Here is a 22,657-nt window from a genome sequence, read left to right as displayed (position 1 = left end):
ACAGGAGTGAGCGGAGGGTCGAGTTGTGGATTGTTGTTCTGTTTTCTGTGACTATCTTCCTCACCCTCTCAGACTTTCAGTTGCGCGCGCTACTGAAAGTCAATGGTGTAGCTGTATTAAAGTCCGAGTGGAAACAGTCCTGAGTAAAGAGTAAACAATTTTCTTAGAATTTTTACTTTTTCTTAGAAATTATATATATTCTGATTTGGTCAGAAATAGGGAGAAATATGACCCCGGGAGGAAACCGGGAGAGGGCAATGAAATCGGGAATGTCCCGCGAAAATCGGGAAGGTTGGCAAGTATGTTCTCCATATGTCTGTCGGTCTCAAATCTAAAGGGTGCAATACCAATTTGTATCCACTATGCATAAACAGCGGACACTGTTTATACGCAGCCCTCACAAACCACACACGGCCAGATAGCTTATCTAACAGTTAGAACCTACATACGAGACACAACCTTTATAGCCAGAAAAAAGTGTGATTATTTTCTGATATTTTACACATATGATATTATGAATACTGTGAGCCTACACAGTGAATATTGTCATGCAAATTCGTTTTTATATGTCCTATTCATTGTCTCAAGTTATCACCAAAAATGTTAAGAATGTTTTTAGAGAACGTTCTCCTACCTTTCAGAAGAACATTCTGGGAACCAAAATAAAACGTTCCCCTGAAAACATTCCTAGAACAATGAATGGTAACATTCTCAGAATTGTTTGAGAACCACAAATGTCTAGCTGGGAACTCAAACATGCCACCGCAAACATGCAATATCTGCTTACAGCTTTCTTTTTAAAACATCCTTTTCAAACAAGTTTGTTTTTTAAAGCGCTCTAGAAATAAATCTGACGTTGATCATGACTCTGTTAATATTTGCCATCACAGGAACTTTTTATAAAAAAAGAATAACATCCTGAAAACATTTTCAGAATGTTGCTTGGAGAATGTTCTTCATTTGTTATCATGTAACATTGAGGGAACGTTATATACAGAACATCTTTAATGTGTTATCCAACAACGTCCAAAACACATCCTTAGAATGTTGCAGGCAAAACGTTCTGCCTTTGTTAACATATCACATTAAAGGAACGTTTTATAAAAAAACGTACTGTCATCTCAGGCCTCAATAACATCCTGAAAACATCCTCTGAATGTTGCAGTTAAAACGTTATGTCTTAGTTAACCTTAAACCTTACAGGAACATTATTTGAAAAAATAAACATCCTAAAAAGGTTCTTTGAACATCAGATAAAAACGTTTCTTTAAAACCTTATTAGAACCTGTAGGTAACGTTAGCCAACGTTGTGAGAACGTTCCTCGCTAGCTGGGGTGTGGTTTTGTGCATTGTGTTTAGTGTTTGAGAAAATAAGTCCTGCTTTCAAAAAACTTGTTTTAGACATTTAAAAAACTGTAAACGATATTGTTTCTTTATTTGAACCAAGACGATGCATATACACAGGAAGACGTGAATGATCAGATGGTTATTCAGATGCATTTTCACTTCCTGTCTGTCAAAATGCCTTTACACTTGCACGTAGACTGCACCACGTTCCAATGTCAAAGATAACGTTACGTTTAACCTCAGCTTCTAAACTTTGCGGAGAATTGTGAAAATGATCAGGAAATGTTTTAGAATGAAATGTGGTTGCAATCACCATTCTGTGTATTGGGGTTGTGTATAATCACCTAAGTGAGTCCTTAAAAATGTGAGTTAGACTATGATATAAATCCCCTTTTGTCTTGTTTGCAACAGAAGAAATGCTGATTTTCTGAACACAGCTGACTTTTTATTGTAAATCTTGTGTCTTTGAAAGGTTTACGCCATGAAGTGGTTGAAGAACGGACCTCAGGCTCTTTGCCGTGTCCTCACCCTGTGGAGGGTACAGTGACGTGGAGCAGAGAGAGGAATGGAAACAAAGTGGCCTTATTTACAATTGATGGTGGAAGAGAGATAAGACACAATGACCCGGGCAAACGATACGGTTCATCCGTAGATAAATCACTGCACATTGTCACATTTAGCATCTCAGACTCTGGGAGATATTTCTGTAATGATGAAGCAGTGGAGCTGACAGTGATCCCATTAGGTGAGAGCAAACTTTATTAAACCTCTTCTGCTTTCTGTTCCTGCTCCTATACGTCTCTGTGCTAAATATTAAATGTATCATTAAACTCCGATAATAGAAAAATGTTCTTACATTAATGAGATGGTGTATTTATAATGTAAACCTGTGTTGTTCTTTTTTGAGAATCTTCCAAAAATATATTTTCATATTTAGGTGATACATCCTAGTTAGAAAGATGTTGGTGTACTATTTATTTCAAGTTAATAGCCTAAATGTATTTGTAATTATAAAGATTTGAACACGCTTCAGTGGGAAATAAATACATTACTACAATATTGTTATGCAAAGGAGTTTTTAGCTTGATCTGTCAGTGTCGCCTGTCAGCGGGAATACGGGAAAAACTACTACTCCAAATTGTATTAAACCTGATGGACAGAGGTAGAATAGGGCAGTGTTTCTCAAACTTTTTCATACCAAGGACCACTTAACCAATAAAAAAACACTCGTGGACCACCTAACTCCACAAATATCCAAAAACACATCGTTTTTTACAAATTGCCTGAAAATTGTACAAACAAGTGGCCACATGTGTGATGAAGGTGTTTATCTGGGCTATATCATGCAATCGAAAGTGAAACTTAAGCTCGCTCCATTGCGGAGATATTCTCGCGAGAGTGCGAAAAACTTAAATACATTTATTTATTTCAAATGTGAAATGTTACCAATATACTCACGGACCACTAGGGGGCGCTCATGGACCACCAGTGGTCCGCGGACCACACTTTAAGAAGCACTGGAATAGGCAACAACAAAAATGCATTCAGAGAGGATCCCAATCACCGGGCAGATACACAAAATGTCACTTCTGTTCTGTAACATTGTGGCATCAGTGCTGCACCGCTTTGGTGTCAGATACTTGGTGAGGTTCTGTGAACAAGTTTGAATACCTGCCTCACTCACAGACCTCAACATGTTGTTACAACGCTCTCAGCTATAAACTACAATTGGTTTTATTTTGAGCATCCGTGTTACACAATTTAAAACGTATACAAGTTTCAACTTCCTAATTAGGGCAATGTTACCATCCAAAAGCATGTGAACAAACCACTGGGCTTGGTGGATTATCATTCTCGTTTATGAAACTGCAAACTATGTCTGGTTTTTGGATTTACAAAAAAAGCGTTTTAGATGTAACTTGTTGTTGTCTGTGTAAACTGTGTGTTCATGCCAAATCACATACCACACAGGAAAAATATGTATATGTTGATATGAAGGATTCAAATGTAGTAATAACAACACAGTTCTCTTGTTAATTTCATATGGGGAAGAGTCGTCAACTAGAACTGCATGTGCATAGAGCACATTTTAAAAGAGAAGACCTCTAAAACTCTTTATATGGCCTCTGATTTGATCTTAAATATGTGTTAGAAAGAAACGAGTGTACATTATTAAAACATGAATGTGTTCTGTGTCCAGGAACAATCAGAGTTGATGCTAATTAATTAATGTTCACGTATAATAGTCAGATTGCTCTGAAGATGGAGGTGATATTCTATTCATGTTCACGTTCACACAGTCTGTGATTTTTGCCGGCCGTCTTTCCTGCAACGGCAGCTTTTCTGTATTTCCTTTCTCCTGTAATATGACTTGATCGCTTTAAACTCCGCACACTGAGCTCTGATTGGTCAGCAGGCGGTGCTTTCACTGAGTTGAGCTCTTATGCCCCGTACACTACAGGCATAAAAAAATCTTGAAGCTGGGCGTGTCTGAGGCTTGGCGATTTCTCGCACCCATGGCGACCAACAACCAATTAGGAATCTCCCGCCCGCCCCTGACATACAAAGTAATAGCAATGTTAAAACGAAGTAAACTGGATATAAAATCCCCAAACAGGCGAAAACCTACCAGTTCCACCCACTGTCTCTGCCACCTCCCTCCATGCCCCGCTCCTCCGGTTTGTATCCCGGTAGATGAACACAACAGAGACTGATCATACAGTACCGGGTGATTCACTACCGCTCCATTTTTTTGAATATGAGGAAATGACCTGCGTACTCTCTCCCAGCATACACGCGGTTTGATTGTCTAGCGCTTGTACTGTCAGATTTGCAGACGCATGATTTGATTGGCTGATGCCAAGCATCCAGCCTCAAAAGTTGAACATTGCTCAACTTTTGATTCTCGCGATGCTTGCAAAGCCACGCTCCGCTCCCCACAATGCAGTTCGGCGAAGATTCAAAATCAACTACGTCACCCCATTCAAGTGAATGGGCGAAGCGTTGAAAGCATTTTTCGATGCCTGTAGTGTAGACGGGCCGTTAGCCTGCAACCTAACCTGGTCCCGACCAGGGGGGTATACTACGAATCTACACTGAACAAAAATATAAACGCAACACTTTTGTTTTTGCTCCCATTTTTCATGAGATGAACTCAAAGATCTAAAAAAAAATGTATAGACACAAAATAACCATTTCTCTCAAATATTGTTCACAAATCTGGGTTAGGGTAATGTTGTGAATCGAGTGGCCTGTGTTCGTCGTCCATAACATACGCCTGCCCATACCATAACCCCACCACCACCATGGGCCACTCGATTCACAACATTACCCTAACCCTAACCCTAACCCTAACCCTACCCCTCACACCAGATACTGACTGGTTTTCGGACCCCCCCAGACCCCCCCAATAAAGCAAAACTGCACGTTTCAGAGTGGCCTTTTATTGTGGCCAGCCTAAGGCACACTTGTGCAATAATCATGCTGTCTAATCAGCATCTTGATATGCCACACCTGTGAGGTGGGATGGATTATCTCGGCAAAGGAGAAGTGCTCACTATCACAAATTTTTTCAGATTTGTGAACAATATTTGAGAGAAATGGTTATTTTGTGTATATAGAAAATGTTTTAGATCTTTGAGTTCATCTCATGAAAAATGGGAGCAAAAACAAAAGTGTTGCGTTTATATTTTTGTTCAGTGTAGTTCAACCTATCCTGGATATGTTTTCAGTCATCCGGTTGACTTAATCCAAAACAAAGCCGCTCTCGCTAAACTGTCCTACATCGCTGGCTATCAACTCGTTCGCTCAAGCCAGCGGTGCCCTATCTAGTTAGGTGCGCGTTCACATGAAAGGGGTGGTATTTGGAGCATTCGACCAATCACAAACATGGAGAAGCGTACTGACAGCGCAGCGTCATACTTCCTGAATGAAAAGTCAACTATAATATTAGACATATGAAGAAGTTAAACTTTAAACATCCATGACTCAAACACTTTATCCAGGATCAAAGCCACATAGCTGCACATGCAAGGTGAATACAGCTGGGAACAGAACAAGTGTTTGAATGCGTACATTAACAGGTTCATGATATCACTGCCCGTCTAACACACCATCTGACTTTAAAAACATTTGACTCGAGTGTTTCGTCAACTTAATGTGTTGCTTAAAATAATACTTCTGCATACAGTATGTGACACTGTGAGTGTTGCACGGCCAGATACGGCTCAGCTGACTCAGATAAGGAGAGATATGATACATTATGATGCATGTGATATGATGTGATATGAATGATAATGGGACACATCGACGTCTGCACTCACAGTGTCGCGGACTGTACGTAATGTTACTTTGATCCGGTTACTTATGTTGTGGCAGATATTTAATGAAGCTTTCTTAACATAATAGCATAAATGTTATAATAGTCAGATTGCTCTGAAGATGGGAGGTGATGTTCTATTCATTTTCACGTTCACACAGTCAGTGATTTTGGCCGGCCGTCTTTCCTGCAACGGCAGTTTAAACTGTATTTCCTCCGCACACTGAGCTCTGATTGGTCAGCAGGCGTGGTGCTTTCGCTGAGTTGATCTCTTATCTTGGAACCTATCCTGCTTCGGAGCACAGACTAGGTTCCAGGATAAGTCACCATGGAGATCTAGCCCGCTAAAAAGTGAACCAGCTTCGTAGTACCGGAAATCCCAGAAGTTATCTTGCTAAACAAAAATCCTGCTTCGTAGTATACCCCCCAGGTTAGCCGCACAGCATAAGTTACCATGGAGATCTAGCCTGCTAAAAAGAGAACCAGCTTCGTAGGACCGGAAACCCCGAGTTTTCCCTGAAGTTAGCGAAAATCCTGCTTCGTAGTACACCCCCCTGGTGAAAATAGATACTAAACTATGTAATCTTCTGCCCTGCTCAAAAGGTACAAAGAAACCGAAAATAAACAAAAAAACAACAACAACAGCACCAACTACAACAACAACAGCAGCAGCACCAACTACAGCAACAACAGCAGCACCAACAACAAAAACAGCAGCACCAACTACCACAACAGCACCAACTACAACAACAACGGCACCAACAACAACAACAACAACAACAGCAGCAGCACCAACTACAACAACAACAGCAGCACCAACAACAAAAACAGCAGCACCAACTACCACAACAGCACCAACTACAACAACAACGGCACCAACAACAACAACAACAACAACAACAGCACCAACCACAACAACAATGGTGGCAAGCACTGGTAGGACTTAAGTCTTTCTAAAGAAAATCATGACAGAAAATGTGTATAAAACCTCAACATCTAGCAGTGTATGTGAATGTGTTGTGATTACATAGGCACCTAACCTTTTATATAATGTAATTAAATAAAGCAAGTCATTTCTCAATGCGTGCTATATTGACTGTGAAAAAGAAAAAGTCGCTTGTGAGGTGTGTGTCTACAGCTACCAGGATGCATTGCACCAGGATGCATTACACACTAGCTACTAATAAAGTGCAGGAATGAGTCCTAAAAGCCCAAAATGTGTTAGCACTTTAGCACTTCCTGTTCCCTCCTCTCAAAGTCTAAGGCCCTTTCTCATTTCTCTAACTCCCCTCCTCGACTCCCCTCTTCGACTCCTATCCTCTTGTCTTAGTCCCGCCCACAGGAGATGCGAGCAGAGGAGTCGAGGAGGGGAACCGAGGAGAGAGGAGTGGAAGCACCATGCGTTTAGAGAAATGAGAAATCCCCTCCTCTGAGCGGTCATTTTAAAGAGACGTCCATTAATGATGACAGGAGGCACAACAGCCCTCAGCCAATCGAGTGATCACAGTGCGATATAATGAGACAATATCAGGCTACGGATGCGGACATATATACACACACACACACACATATATATATATATATATGTGTGTGTGTGTGTGTGTATATATGTGTATATATGTAATAACTTAACACAATCAGAGACTGGATATATATCCCCCCCCCTCTCTGGTCGCGACAATGAGGAAAATAAATTACGGGCCAAAAGTTGTATTTACAAGTATTAAAAGTAAGCATAGGACACCAAACCAAGTGAGACCTGTCTGACACACACACACACACACACACACACACACACACACACACACACACACACACACACACACACACACACACACACACACACACACACACACACACACACACACACACACACACACACACACACACACACACACACACACACACACACACACCTACACACTGTACAACACACAGCTCCTAAATATATATCAGGCTACAGCTGTTGTGTATTTTATTGTGAAGCACTAAATGTTCTTAGAAAAATGTCGACTCTTTGTAGTTATCTACTAAACTACAACAATTAAAGAGAGTAGGCCTGTTATACTGAGTGATATATATTATAAGCAGTTAATAAAATAATATCCAGGGGATGCATGCAGAGCTGTCATTGGCTGAGATAAGTCCGGCCGTGCGTCACAAGTCTTTTAAACACCGAACAGCCGAAGACCCATCATTATATCTTTGGTTATAGCTCCTCCAGAGAGCGTCCTCGATGCTCGATCCTCAAAGTGCATTTAGAGAAATGGGATGTCCTTCAACATGGAGCGCTGAAATCCATTTCCGGGTCACTACCGGAGGACCGAGGATTCAAGGAGTCGAGGAGGGGAAATTAGTGAAATGAGAAAGGCCCTAAGGCTCTCCAACATACATGTAATATAGTCAGTAAATCCCCCACTGGAGAATGACTACTAAACGTCATCACGCAGAACATTACTATGGGGGTTATTCCCTATCTTTATTCAAGAGCGTGGTATTTAAATTTGAGAGCATACTTTATTGATTTCTTTCCCTCAAACCCTGTCCTCGCACTCAAATAGTGCTGCTTGCGCTTAGATCTGCTCTGCTTCTACACTCAGATATATTGCTGCTTCTCGCACTCAGGCTGTTTCTGTGACATTTCTGCTCTCAGATTTATGCTGTGCGCGCTCAAAACTTTTGTGCAACAATCCTGTCAAAATCCCTCAACCAATAGGAGGCCAGGTATCCTTGCGGGTGCGTTCGCTTTACTTATTACAGCGTCCCGTAAGGGCGGTTACTCTTTGGTTTATAAACTACCGCCCTCCACGGCTTTACAAAATAGCATGTACTTCACTTGTTTGATTTACAACTTTTTTTGGGGGGGGGGGGGGGGGGGGGGGAGCACAGTTATGGCGCGTTTCCACTGCAGCTGGTAGCTCGCTTTAAGCGTGCCGAGCCGTGCGGGGCCCGTTTTTGGTTGCGTTTCCACTTGGCCTAGTTTTGGCCCGGGGCTACTTTTTCACATTTTTTCTGGCCCGACTAAATCGTGGTTCTAGGGCCAGGAACAACCAGGCTGAGTCGGGCTGAGTATGCTAAACTAGAGAGAGAATCGCTGGCAAGGGGCTACAACTACAACAAGATGAACATATTTGACCGTGATTTAATTGTAATACACGTTTCAAAATGATGCGGAAGTAACAACATACTGATACCGGTTAGTAAAAACCATGAATTAATGCTTTGACAAGTCTGCAGACAGACGGCAGAGAAAAACCCTTTAAAAATGCTTGTTTTCTAAATGCAGCTTGGCTAAGCTAACGCAGTATATGCTCCGACCGTCCACACTCACAACAACGGCCTATACAGACATAAATAAAGCAGCGACTGTATTCGCCATGACACAGGCAGTCTGTGGTTTGTACTTGTTTAACTTGTGTCTAGTTTCTGAACAGATATGAGGAGCTGTGAGCTCTGAGTGCTAAGAGCTAACAGCTGTGTTGTTTTTCTGGGGCGCTCATTGAAGATGACGTCACGGCTCCGCCTACACTGCGTTACTATAGTAACTACCCCAGTTCCTAAACTGTAATGGAAGCGCAGCATTAAAGTGAGCCGGGCCTAATAAGGCCTAACCAAACCGAGCGGGGCCTGCAGTGGAAACGCGCCATAAGTATATATATACCAACACTTTACATAATAGCTACATTCAGTGGCGGACTGGGACTAAAAATCAGCCCGGGAATAAAATAAAATCATCCCTCCGTTGCCTTCTGCACAAAACATAGTGCAACAACAATAACAGCTAGCGAACATATTAGACAGACAGCTGAGCATTGTCGTCGTTTAGGTGCTTATTTTTTCTGGAGATAGGCACTTCTCAATCCACTCCTCCATAGTAAGGCCACCCCGGAGCCGGAGGTCGAAGTTAACCTTAAATGTTTCCATCTTAAGCTTTGTTAGTTAGTTTCGTGATGGACGTAATGTAACAGTTGTAACTGTTCTCAGACGCGGAGGGATACTGACTTGTGAAAAGTAACTACAATTATACCCGGGATATACGCTCATTATATTACGGCTACTTACGTAACCCCAGTTCTCAGAGTAACATGAAGTGAGATGTCTCACTATGGGATGCGCCTCAACGCGTATGCAAACAGAAGCATCAATCTCATTACGCCAATCCTGATTGGCTGGTGATCTTGACGTCTACGTCAGGGAATCCACCCACCCTTTAAGTAGCTTGCGCTACGTCGCAGCGTCATTCAAAATAAGCACCTCTTCTCACTTCACCATAGCAAGAAGGGCCGTCTGGTGAGACATCACACTTCATGTTACTCTGAGGACTGGGGTTAAGTAAGTAACCTAGAGTTCTCATTCATAACACTCCGTTTGATATCTCACTATGGGATATTGAAACTCCCGTATTGCTAGACATGCTTATCTAAAAAATCACCAGAACTTAACAGCACTGCGCGGGCCACACTTGGAGCAGAGACATCTAGCCTGTAAAAGCGGACAAAAGTGAGCGGCGAGGACCAGCTCGCTGCTGCACAAATGTCTTGGATGGAAACACCCTTGAACAAAGCCCAGGATGTAGCCAGTCCACGAGTAGAATGAGCACGCAGGCCCGTTTGTGCCTGCAAACCCTGACTCGTATAAGCCAGAGCAATCACTTCCACAATCCAGTGGGTGAGCCGTTGCCTGGTAACGGGCTTGCCCTTATGAGGGTTAGCCCAGGATACAAAGAGTTGGTCATTGCATCGAAACTCTTTTGACCTGTCCATATAGGTGCGTAAAGCACGGACTGGGCACAGCAAATTGGGCCGCTGTTCCTCAGAGGAACACAGTGGCGGAGGAAATGCCTCAATGTCAATGGGGGTACATGAGCCAACCACCTTAGGTACAAAGGCAGGGTTGGGCTTCAGCAACACTCTCGTTTGCCCCGGGGCAAACTGAGTGCATGAAGGATGTACAGAGAGCGCATGAATGTCACTGACTCGCTTGGCAGATGCCAGAGCCAATAACAACACTGTTTTCAGTGACAGGTGTTTCATGTCAGCTTCTTCCAGGGGTTCAAATGTAGGTTGAGTGAGCCCATCTAAAACCACTGCCAGGTTCCATAAGGGCACCAGCGACCTGGAAACAGGGAGGAGCCTTCGAGCCCCTTTCATAAAACGGCAGACCAAGGGATGTTAGTTGGCCGTCTTTCCCTCAAAGCCCACATGGCATGCAGCAATAGCAGCCAGGTACACTTTGATCGTAGAGAAAGCTCTGTGTTTATTAATCAAGTCCTGTAGAAATGATAGAATCACCCCGACAGGACATTGAAAAGAGATGTGTCCTTTTTGAAGGCACCACTCCTCAAACACCCTCCACTTACAGTCATAGAGGGACCTGGTGGAGGAAGCTCTCGCACTCTGAATAGTGTTTATCACCTTCTGAGGGAGTCCCACTGTATTCAGGTTATACCACTCTCGGGCCAGGCCCGTAGTGTCAAGCACTCTGGGTGTGGGTAAAAAATCGCCCCCCCCCCCGCCTGAGACAGTATGTCCCTGCGTAGCGGGAGCTGCCACGGCTGCCCGCACAGCAGCTGATATATCTCCGCCAGCCAGTACATTGCAGGCCAGTGTGGAGCTATCAGGATAAGTGTGTGGCGTTGTTCTCTCACTCTGGCCAGAGTTGAGGGTATCAAAGCCAGGGGTGGGAACGCGTACAGAAGGACCGGAGGCCAAACGTGCGCGAGCGCGTCCACGCCTAACGATGCGTTTAAATCGCGCATTGAAAAGAACAGCTGACATTAAGCGTTTTCTTTTGATGCGAACAGATCCACCGCGGCCCGGCCGTAACGCACCCACAGCTGACTCACAATCATTGGATGTAGAGTCCAGTCTGCATATAGTGGTGCACCTCTGGACAGCAAATCTGCCCCGAGGTTCATCACTCCTGGTACGTGCGTCGCTCTCAGAGAGAGGAGATGTCCGCAGCTCCATAAGATCAGTTTGCGTGCCAGCATGTGTAACTGGAGAGAACGCAAACCCCCTTGGCGGTTTATATACGATATTGTGGTCGTGTTGTCTGTCCTCACGAGGACATGATGTCCTCTGAGAAAAGGCAGAAAGCGATTCAGGGTGAGGAACACCGCTAAAAGCTCCAGATAATGTATGTGTGACCGTTGGAGGTCTCTGCTCCAGAGACCCCTCACAGGTCGACCTTCGTATATACCCCCCCAGCCTGTCAGACATGCGTCTGTGGTGACCACCGTCCACGATAGGACAGCACCCATAGGCACGCCCCGTACTAGAAAAGTCGGGTGCAGCCAATGGCACAGTGCCATTACACATTTCATAGTGACCATCACTCTCCGCGCGCCATGACGCACGGGGTCCAGTCTGAGGGCAGCTACCCAGCCCTGAAACTCCCTCATGTGTACGCGTCCCAGTCGTACCACCAGGATGGCTGACGCCATGAGCCCCAGTAACCGCAGACATGATCTGAAGAGAACATATTTGCGTGGCTGGAAATGAGCGAGGCAAGCCCTGAAGGCTTTCACTCTCTCTGCTGACAGGCGTACTGTAAAGGGCACCGAATTCAGGGGTAGGCCCAGGAAGAGTACAGTCTGGGCTGGGGACAACATGCTCTTTTCTGTGTTTATTACGAAACCCAGGTCGAGCAGGTGTTTTACGAGGACATTCGTCTGCGTAATAGCCTCTTGCTCCGACTGTGCGAGAAGGAGCCAATCGTCCAGATAAGTTGCCAGGCGAATACCCTGTTGTCTTAACGGGGCTATCGCGGCTTCCGTACACCGTACAAACACTCGTGGGCTGAGAGACAGACCGAAGGGAAGTACTCTGTACTCGTAACAGACACCCTGAAAGCCGAACCTCAGATATTTCCTGTGTGGGTAATATACTGGGATGTGGAAATACGCGTCTTTCAGGTCAACTGATGTCAACCAATGGTTTTGGCGCACAAGACGCAACAGAGATGTGTGAGTGAGCATTCTGAATTTGTATCTTTTGAGATATTTTTTCAGAGCCCTCAAATCTAGTATAGGCCGAATCCCGTTCCCTCCCCGTTTGGGAACGAGGAAATACTTGGAATAAAAGCCGCGCTGACTCTGTTCGGAGGGTATTATAGATATAGCCTTCTTGTCTAGTAGCGAGAGGATCTCTTGCTCTAGAATATGGGCCGACTCTCCCCGGGCTTGCGAATGCAGAATGCCCGAAAAGTGAGGGGGGGTGACAGCGAATTGGAGTCTGTAACCCTGTGTTATTGTCTTGAAAACCCAAGCAGAATCTGTGAGCATCTTCCACTTTTCGCTTCTCAAAGCGAGTGGAGATGTCACATCCCTGTCGTCTGCCCTCTGTGTCTTTATTTGTTGTGTTATGGGGCCCTCTAGTGTCTGAACACGGTGTTACCCCAGGTTGACAATCCCGGTCGACACTGCGCATGCGCGTGGCGGTGATGCCTTCACAGCCCCGTCCATCGTCCGCCTTCTGAGAGAGGTAGCAGCCACTCTTAGAAGGGAGGTAGACGTCAGACTGTTTATTGTTTTTATTGTCTTTCTTTTCAGTTTTATTGACTGCGCCCTTGGCTTTAAGAATGGAAACGACAGTGGGAAATGATTTATTAAAAGAAAATATTGATGACATGTGTTTGTGACTTAAACGAGCAGCGGAGCTTGCTGTCGTTGATGTTAAGTCCAATTCCCTCATGGCGCGAACTTGAGGATGACGTTCTGACATCACTCGAGGCGGCGGGAAGATGGGGGCATGGTTGCACCCCAGAAACACATGAGCATCTAACACTGGAACGTGTTCTGGAGCTGGAGAACAGGGAACTTCCAGCTCTTTTATCGAGGAGAGGAGGCTGTCAGGCCGCCCTCTTCTTCTTCTTCGTCTGGTGGCTGAAAGTCTGGGCCGGCTGTGCCTGAGCGGCTGCTGCCGGAACCGGAGACTTTCTTGGCCAGCCCGTCCTCGCCTCGTGTCTGGGCTGGAGACCCGGGGCGGCTGTGGCCTCTGCTGTTTCGGGATCTTGAAACGGGCAGGACGTGAGGCAGCCTGAGCGAAGGACTGCCGCGGGGCCGTTCAAGGCGGCGGCTGGAAACTTCGGGGAAGACAAAGCTGGAGAGCCTCATCCTCCTTCTTTTTGGATTCACACCGCTGCTGCATCGAAGCTAGAGCGGAGCCAAATATGCCCTCGGGAACAATAGGCATGTCCAAGACGTCCTCTTTTTCCCGGTCTGGAAGGTTCATCAGGTTGAGCCACCTGGCTCTTTCCTGTACCACCATTATCCCCAGTGCTTATAACCTTACGGGACGCTGTAATAAGTAAAGTGAACGCACCCGCAAGGACACCTGGCCTCCTATTGGTTGAGGGATTTTGACAGGATTGTTGCACAAAAGTTTCGAGCACTCACAGAATAAATCTGAGAGCAGAAATTTCACGAGCGCACAGAAACAGCCTGAGTGCGAGGAGAAGGTTTTAAACTGGAACACAGGAAATCTGTAAGCAGCAATATATCTGAGTGCAAGCTACAGTTTGAGCACAAGCAGAGCAAATCTAAGTGCAAGCAGATACTATTTGAGTGCGAGGACAGGGTTTGAGGGAAAGAAATCAATAAAGTATGCTCTCAAATTTAAATACCACGCTCTTGAATAAAGATAGGGAATAACCCCCATACATTAGCCGCTTTTAGCTTAGTGGAGGTGATGTGAAGTCATGTGACCATGATGCAGTTTGTTTACAGCCTAACGTTAGCTTTTTCCTGCATTTACGCTTCAAAAATCATTAATGTGTTAACATGTAGAGAATAGCCTGCTGGAGAGGTGTAAGTATCGTTGCCGGCCGAGTCAGCCAAAAAACATGTATCCTGCTTCATAAGATCCTCTGCACTCTGTATTGAAGATCATTCACTATTGAAGAGACAAATAGACTTTGTAGTGGCAAGCTTTCATGGTCAACATAGCAAGCTCTGAGGGATGTATTGCTTCAATAGGCTACATTTCAACACTGATAAAATGTTTCTTTAATGACATATCATTATGTGTTTTAATATAGACTTTTTTCCTTCTTTCTTTTTTTGTCTCCAGTGGCTTCTAAATACCAACCACAGATTATTGGTTTGGTGTTAGGAACAGTTGTCTTGTTACTCCTCCTCATCATCACCATCGTCTTCTTTACTTGGAGACGCAGGTTTAAAAGACGTGGTAACAAAAACCTGTCCTGTATACACATAGAAGGGAAAAAAGGCAATTCATTAATGCAAATTTAAGAAGATCAGCTAATAAATAAAAAAGCAGTTTTAAACTTTCAGCATGAAAACTGATCTTAAGGGTATAGTTGTACTTATTTTGTAGAGAAATTGGTATCACTGCGATCTACTCGGAGTTATCTTTGTGTTTGTCATCAGGCTTTAAAGCAAATAATCAGTGATTACGCAGTTGATTTCTTCAAGTGACATTCACAAACTTTTTCTCAGGAAATGAAGAGACACAACCTGTCTATGATGAGATACAAGATGGATTCATCATTCAGACCACAAATGGTGAGAAAAAAACAAGTGTTACTTTAAATAAAAAAGACGGACAAGTTCACCTTTTCTATTAAGATCGAAACTGTCACGGCGGGAGGGCAAGGTACACTGTAAAAAAAGTGGAAATAACTGTACATTTTTATAGTAATTATCATGTTTTTTTAATCAACTTGCAAAACCCTGTAAAATTACAGATATTAACTATAAATTAACAACCCAAAACATTATTTTAAGTATTTTGACAACAACAAATAACGTTTATTTCCTTTTTTTTACAGTAAATTTACTATATAATATTTACAGTATTGTTGCACTTTCAGAAAATACATGCAGATGTACGTAAAATAAAAATGATCTGTAATTAAATATGTAACTCGTAATATAAAAGTGTATTACTATTATAAGACTTTAAGATATTTCTTTGTAATTGTAAGGTAAACATAAAACTGTAAAAAAGCGTCAAATAAAAAAAACTTAAAATGTAAGTAAAACATTTTGACATAAATAATTTTCTCAACATTCGATGGAATCCACCACAAACACAAGATATCCAATGTTGAAACAAAAGTAAATAAATATGTTTTCATTAAATTCCTAACTTACTATATTGTAAACATCTACAGTTGAAAAAAAAAAAATCATAGAAAGTGGAGAAATCTCTGCAGGGAGGACCAAGGTTTAAAACACACACTGTTATTTACTCAACAATAAGTCACAGTTATCCTTGTTTTATTTATGTGTCCTGTTGCTGTTTTTTTTTCTTCCAATGGTCAATATACAGTAATAAGCCTTAGTTTTACAGTATAATATATGGTTTTCGGATTCTGGCCGACAGCCAGAGCTACGGCACTTGAAATATAATTCAGCCAAAACACGGCAGACAAGTCAGGCATGTTTGGAATGAGTCCACAACACTCCTGATTGGTTAATATAAACGTAATCGAAGAAACCTGCCAATGAGAACTGTCCGCGCCTGTCGTTCACATTTGAAACATCCACGTCAGTTTGAGCGGGTCTCCTCCTGCGAGCTACAGCTGAGCTGTCTGCTGCAGGAGTTTATGGATTAATATCGGGATCGTTTTACATCTACACGTTAAATATGAGCATCGGGACGTCAACAAAGAACAGAAGACTTGAGATCTGGTGAGTCCTGCAACTGTAATGGAGTTAAACATGTATTTAGAAAATCCTTAGTTTGTGAATGTTTTATTTTTTATTTAAGGTTAAGTTTCTTCTTCTAGTTAGCTGAGTTTCTTCCCGTTAAGTTGGTATGCATCATTAATAGGTTGTTAAATGTTAAATTAATGCTGTTTCTTGCAAGATGTTGGTGCGCACGGGAAAAAAGGCTTAACATGTAGCTGCTAACGTTAGCTTACAGCTTATTGCAGTGCTGCCCCCCACCCTCTCCTCTCCAACACGGGAGAATTACACATAAATGATGTTTAATTCTCCCGTTGCATGTTTATGTGACATAAACATGCAGCGGGGTGTCACAGTGTTGTTGCCAAGTTTAATGTAAAGTTTCACAGCTTTCTTACAGCGGAATCTAGTTTGTTAATGTTCAGTAGCCAACAGCTAGCATAGCATTAACCGCTAATGTTCGGCTAACTTGATAGTTAGCCCTGCTCTATATATTACAAGCTAACATGACTAGCTAATGTCACACTGTGAACTAAAATACTTTTTGTATTACTACATCATACATGCTTGGTCCAAATCACTGATAAAAATAATTATTTTTGAAAATGTATAGTAAAGAAACACTCAGTCATGCATGAAATAACATAGCAAAAGAATACAGGTAATGTTTGACCCATGTTGTGCCTTAGAAGTGATACAATGATTTGTATTCAAAAAGTAAGAAAGGGAAAAATAAAAATTAGAATTGGTGTTGATCCAAAACAGGTTAATTGAGGAACACCTGGAATCCTGAATGGTTAAAGTAATTTATTGCAAAGATATTTACAATTAAAACTAATTCGGGTCACCTTTGATACATGTTGGTTGTATGTTGTGTAACAAAGGGTTAACATGACAGCTGTGATGTTCACTCTTTTGACAGAGCACCAGTGGACAGTGAGGACTATGGAAGAGAATATGTGATGGCTTTGTGTGGAAAGCTGCTGACGCCAGCCTGTGTCCCTCATCAGTCTCTCCAGGCAGCACCCAGCTATTCTTCCATCTTGCAGATGAAAAGACTTTGATATGTGAGTAATAACTAACTTGTGTCTAACATAATATTGAATGTGGTTTAGTAAAGTATTTAAAAATACCCCACATTGTACATGTACAGGACAATCAGACCTTGTTCAACAAAGATCATCAGACAATTGTTTTGTCTTTGAGGTACAGCCGCAGCAGAGAGTCTGAGTTTGAAGAAAACACTAACATTTTATTTAGTGTTGTTTAATCAATCAATATTTACTGGTCTTGAATTTCCTCACTGGATTACAAAATGCTCGAATCTTATTGTACAGGGACATTATGCAGATTTAATCACCTGAAGATGAAAATATAGATTCAGCGATATGTACCATTTTAAGGAAATAGTTAGTGGTATTGACCGAAGCTCCGCAGCTGTAGCTAGGCTCTGCTAATGAAAACTCAAGTGCTCAATTTGTTGGTTTTTCTTTTTTATTAAGAATTGACCAAGCATATCTTCCTCTTCCAAATCCCAGTTGTACTTCGCTAACACGTAGTTCCTGGGAGGGTGCGTTTGATTGTTCCCACCCTTACATACTCTAGGGATCAGGTGGAACACTGGTTGGACATTTACTACCGGCCGCGGTCTGCCTAGTGCCAGGGTAGTTGTGTCCATATAACCGACCGCAATGCATAGCGGGAAGTCGGTTATATAGACATCAACAAAATAAGTGTTTAACGGTGATTTAAACTAGTTTATGCGGGGGGAAAGAGTGCTCAAAATCGGATTAAACAGGCCATTTCATCCACACCTCACGACTCCCATTAAAAGTGATTGAAATGTACAGCACTCTGTACATTTCAATCACATTTGACTACCCGACCAGGGTGACTTTCTTCCCCAGGAATTAGTGTCTTAAATCTGGCTAAGATTACTTTAAATGCATGGTGCACATGGCTCTATTACCCATGAATTAGTGTGTGAAAGCTGGGTAACTTTGCTGTGAATTTAAGGGAGATATGGCCCTTTCAAACAGGGAGATGTACAGGCCTTTATTACCCACGAATTAGTGTCTGAAAGCTGGCTAAGATTACTTTAAATGCATGGTGCACATGGCTCTATTACCCAGCAATCAGTGTGTCAAAGCTGGGTAACTTTGCTGTGAATTTAAGGGAGATATGGCCATTTCATCCACACCTCACGACTCCCATTAAAAGTGATTGAAATGTACAGCACTCTGTACATTTCAATCACATTTGACTACCCGACCAGGGTGACTTTCTTCCCCAGGAATTAGTGTCTTAAAGCTGGCTAAGATTACTTTAAATGCATGGTGCACATGGCTCTATTACCCATGAATTAGTGTGTGAAAGCTGGGTAACTTTGCTGTGAATTTAAGGGAGATATGGCCCTTTCAAACAGGGAGATGTACAGGCCTTTATTACCCACGAATTAGTGTCTGAAAGCTGGCTAAGATTACTTTAAATGCATGGTGCACATGGCTCTATTACCCAGCAATCAGTGTGTCAAAGCTGGGTAACTTTTCTGTGAATTTAAGGGAGATATGGCCATTTCATCCACACCTCACGACTCCCATTAAAAGTGATTGAAATGTACAGCACTCTGTACATTTCAATCACATTTGACGACCTGTGTAGACTGGCTTTCTTACCCATTAGGTACACCGACAAAGGCACCTCTTCGGGGCCGCTCCAAGACCCCCAAAACACGGACTGAGGAGCTCCAGGATCCCTCCCATGTACCTCCAGAACCTCGAGCACCTTGGGTCCCCGGGCCCCCGAACTTAAGCACTCCCCCACGGACTAAACCAAGATGATCACACCCTCAAGAATCTCGTGCCCCTGGGAATCTTAAAGGGGGGTGTATTTTGCGGTGCTTTACCGTCCGCCCATCGGCACCCATAGTCGGCCTTCTTCACAGCAGCAGCACCCAACCTCCATGGAGGATGTTTCTCGTGCCCCTGGCTACACTTAAAGGGGGTCTACTTTGCGGTGCTTTACCGTCCGCCCATCGGCACCCATAGTCGGCCTTCTTCACAGCAGCAGCACCCAACCTCCATGGAGGATGTTTCTCGTGCCCCTGGCTACACTTAAAGGGGGTCTACTTTGCGGTGCTTTACCGTCCGCCCATCGGCACCCATAGTCGGCCTTCTTCACAGCAGCAGCACCCAACCTCCATGGAGGATGTTTCTCGTGCCCCTGGCTACACTTAAAGGGGGTCTACTTTGCGGTGCTTTACCGTCCGCCCATCGGCACCCATAGTTGGCCTTCTTCACAGCAGCAGCACCCAACCTCCATGGAGGATGTTTCTCGTGCCCCTGGCTACACTTAAAGGGGGTCTACTTTGCGATGCTTTACCGTCCGCCCATCGGCACCCATAGTCGGCCCTCTTCACAGCACCACCTGCCCTGCTGGAGGTTCACACTTTAACTTTTTTTACCCTCTTCTACCTTACAAATCATCCCACACTTGAGCACTCCTCACTTGGACTAAACACCTCCATGCTACCACCAGAACCAGAATATCGTGCCCCTGGGGATCTTAAAGGAAAAAAAACCATAGTGGGCTTTAAAAACAGAACACTTAGTAATTTTAACAAACTTTATTTACAGTAATATTGACAGTAATAAATACATTCACACAGGATATAACGTATTTACAAGGGGACTGATTACAACAACACACTGCATATTTACAAGTTGATCACTGGCAACAGTGGGTGAAGTTGGGGCAGAGTATGGCACCCTCTCTTCACCCATGTCTGAGGGGCTGTGTTCGGCCAGTGACTGGTCCCTCTTCGGGACATGTCTTGGTAGGGAGTCTTGGTAGGGAGCCGGGCTGTGCTCCTCTCCAGAGCTGTCACTGTCGATGTCAATACCCGCAAAAGTGTCTTCATTTCCCGCTGCTGCTGCTGTCGATGCCGCCGCCGCTGCTTGCAGTGACTCTGTGAAGAGCAACCGAATGTCCGCAGCCTCCTTCAAAGAAGGATTATTCGCGTAAAATTTGTCCGCAGTTGCAGTGTTGTGACACATGAAATCACTCACTCTTTGGCGGTTGCCTTTGTCTTGAAACCTCTTCGCATTATCGGCGTGGACTGTGCGGAGGTCGGTGAAGTTAATGGGACCGTGGAGCCCTACATCAGCCCATGCCATCCTCAGGGAGTAGGCAAGCTTCCTGAACGGGTTCTTCCCCTCTGTGTATAGAAAGTAACGGCTCTGGGTGCAGGTCAGCGTACCCTTAATTTCCAGCCACCTCTTCATCCATCCAAATTCTTCTACGGTGAGGTACAGCTGCGCTTCCCCGAACGCGTTGGCCGTCTTGTGGTTGCTTACCTGTTATGACAGAGTTAGAGAGTGTCAATACAATGTCAATCATGCATATAACTGCCGGGATAAATGCATTGATTAATAGCACTCACATGAACCAGGTAGCCGAAGGCAGTGCCAGTTGTATCCGCCTTTCGGACCTCGGCGTTGGTCATGTTGGAGTAGACCCCTGGACGGTGGCCGTAAATGCAGCTCCAATGAAGAGTCATATACCCATAGAGCAGGGTACGGGTTGCGGTAGTCGGATTGCAGGCCATCACATCCAGGAGCTGAGGGATGCGAGTGGTGGTCGAAGTCAAGCATGTCATTAGGTCGTTGTGGCTCGGCAGACCTTCCATCTTGTCACGCTTCACTTGCATCTGGTGGATAAGTACTTTTCTCTTCAGGGACTTCAGGATGGCAACTACTTCCCGTTTGATTAAAATCATGTCGGTTTGGCTGAGCCTGCTCCCCTTGCACGGTGTGTCGGCCATGTACTTGAGAAAGTGTGATATATTCTTGATGTAGAAGTCGGAGGTCGTGACCTGAAGGCTTGACTTCATCAGGCTCCGGGACCACCCGCGTATCCTCTTGAGATCCCTCAAAAAGAGCCAGTCAGACAGGCGATTGAAACCGTGTGCCATGAAACTGAGGAACGACTTCACTCTGCTTAGTTTGGAGACTGTGTTTTCCTGGAGCCTCACTGGTGGGTCGATACCTGCATAATGCTCCCGGTATCCTTGCAGATAATCCTCTGTGAAATATAAACAGTACTTTAATGACAACACAGGGTGTGTTACAGAAACTGCATGTGTCACATAGCCAACACACTTACCCATAATCCGTGGGAATGTGATGTCCCGCATTATATTTCCCCGGCCCCTGCCCCGGAACCAGGGGGAATTTATGGGAGGGGAGGTTGACGAGGCCTCGGTATGCATGGATGCAGGCTCTGAGGAGCTGGATGAATGGGTGTGAGAGCCAGTGGGGGACTTGCTGCAGGCGGGAATGGGAGACGTGCTGCAGGCGGGAATAGGAGACTTGCTGCAGGAGGGACCTTTCGACTTGGACAGCCTCGTTGGTGTCGACTCTGTTCGGGGTCGTTTCTTCAGAATGACCCGCTCTCGTTCCTCCCCATCGAACGCGGGCATGTCCCCGGCCCGCTGATCCATCCTCTGTCGCTTGTGCTTTATCCTCTGCTGCAACTTGCAGCGCAGGGATTTCACCTCAGCAGCATATATGTCCCGCTGAGCCCTCACTGCGTTTGCCTCCAGCCTCCATTCTTTGCAGTCCGGGTTGTCACATTCATTCACCGGGGACAAGGGTGGAGGTTGTGACAGTATATCGTCATCTGCCACCGTGTCAACAGCCCAAGCGGTAATCATTTCTATGGTGGGGTTTGTCATTCGGAGTTCATAAAGCTCCTTCTTGGCCACTGTCATTTTCATTTGATTTTGAACCACATGTAGTTCCTCCCGGGCCAGCTCAACATGGTCTCTGGCCAAGTGGCGATCCAGCCTTGTGCCACGGTACTCGCATCCCAGAATGGTACAGGGATGGAGCCTAATGTTGGTCCGTCCGTTGGCCAACAACAGCAGAATTTTTCTTTCATCCAAGTTACGCACACCATGGCGCCTCTGAAGGTGCTTGCTCAGGGCACGGTAGGAACTATTACAGATCGGACAACGGACCGCCATCCGACCTGTATTCTTGAGCATTTCGGTACCGGGAAATGTCACCAGAATCGTGGGTAAAAAAGAAGGAAGCGTGAAAAGACTCACGAAAGGTGCACTCAGCTTATCTTCAAATCGGTGTTTGTTTTCATTTGCATCATGGTGCGGTGTCCCATGTAGGCACTCGTTAGGCGGGCAGAGATCCCTGTAATCTCCCCTCACGTTCCTCCAGAGTCTGGTTCTCCCAAAGGATACCCGACAGTTTCGGGTACGACAACGTGGAGATAACAGTATCCTCCGGGGAGGCATTGAACCCCTCTCACCTGCCCCCAGAGGA

General features: G+C 44.4%; 2 protein-coding genes across 4 annotated transcripts in view; one reads left to right on the top strand and one right to left on the bottom strand.

The window, feature by feature from the left end:
• Nucleotides 1–22,657, top strand: part of LOC117454763 (uncharacterized) — a 50,417-nt gene that overhangs the window by 14,651 nt on the left and 13,109 nt on the right. For 2 of the 3 annotated variants that reach the window (XM_071204722.1, XM_071204723.1), the window contains exons 2-5: nt 1,820–2,092; nt 6,269–6,601; nt 14,737–14,853; nt 15,126–15,191. In XM_071204722.1, coding sequence (XP_071060823.1) covers nt 1,820–2,092; nt 6,269–6,601; nt 14,737–14,853; nt 15,126–15,191 — 789 coding nt within the window. The remainder of the gene's footprint in view (nt 1–1,819; nt 2,093–6,268; nt 6,602–14,736; nt 14,854–15,125; nt 15,192–22,657) is intronic. The other variant, XM_071204724.1, reaches the window with a different exon arrangement.
• On the bottom strand, nt 19,930–22,529 carry LOC139434743 (uncharacterized). The gene is made up of 3 exons (XM_071204721.1): nt 21,483–22,529; nt 20,761–21,401; nt 19,930–20,674 (listed from the first exon to the last, which is right to left on the bottom strand). The coding sequence occupies exons 1-3, from the start codon at nt 22,363–22,365 to the stop codon at nt 19,979–19,981; spliced, it is 2,220 nt and encodes a 739-aa protein (XP_071060822.1). The 5' UTR covers nt 22,366–22,529; the 3' UTR covers nt 19,930–19,978.

This window comes from Pseudochaenichthys georgianus, chromosome 11, assembly GCF_902827115.2.
Source record: "Pseudochaenichthys georgianus chromosome 11, fPseGeo1.2, whole genome shotgun sequence".
Classification (NCBI taxonomy): Eukaryota; Metazoa; Chordata; class Actinopteri; order Perciformes; family Channichthyidae; genus Pseudochaenichthys; species Pseudochaenichthys georgianus.
This window is presented reverse-complemented; position numbering and strand designations above follow the sequence as displayed.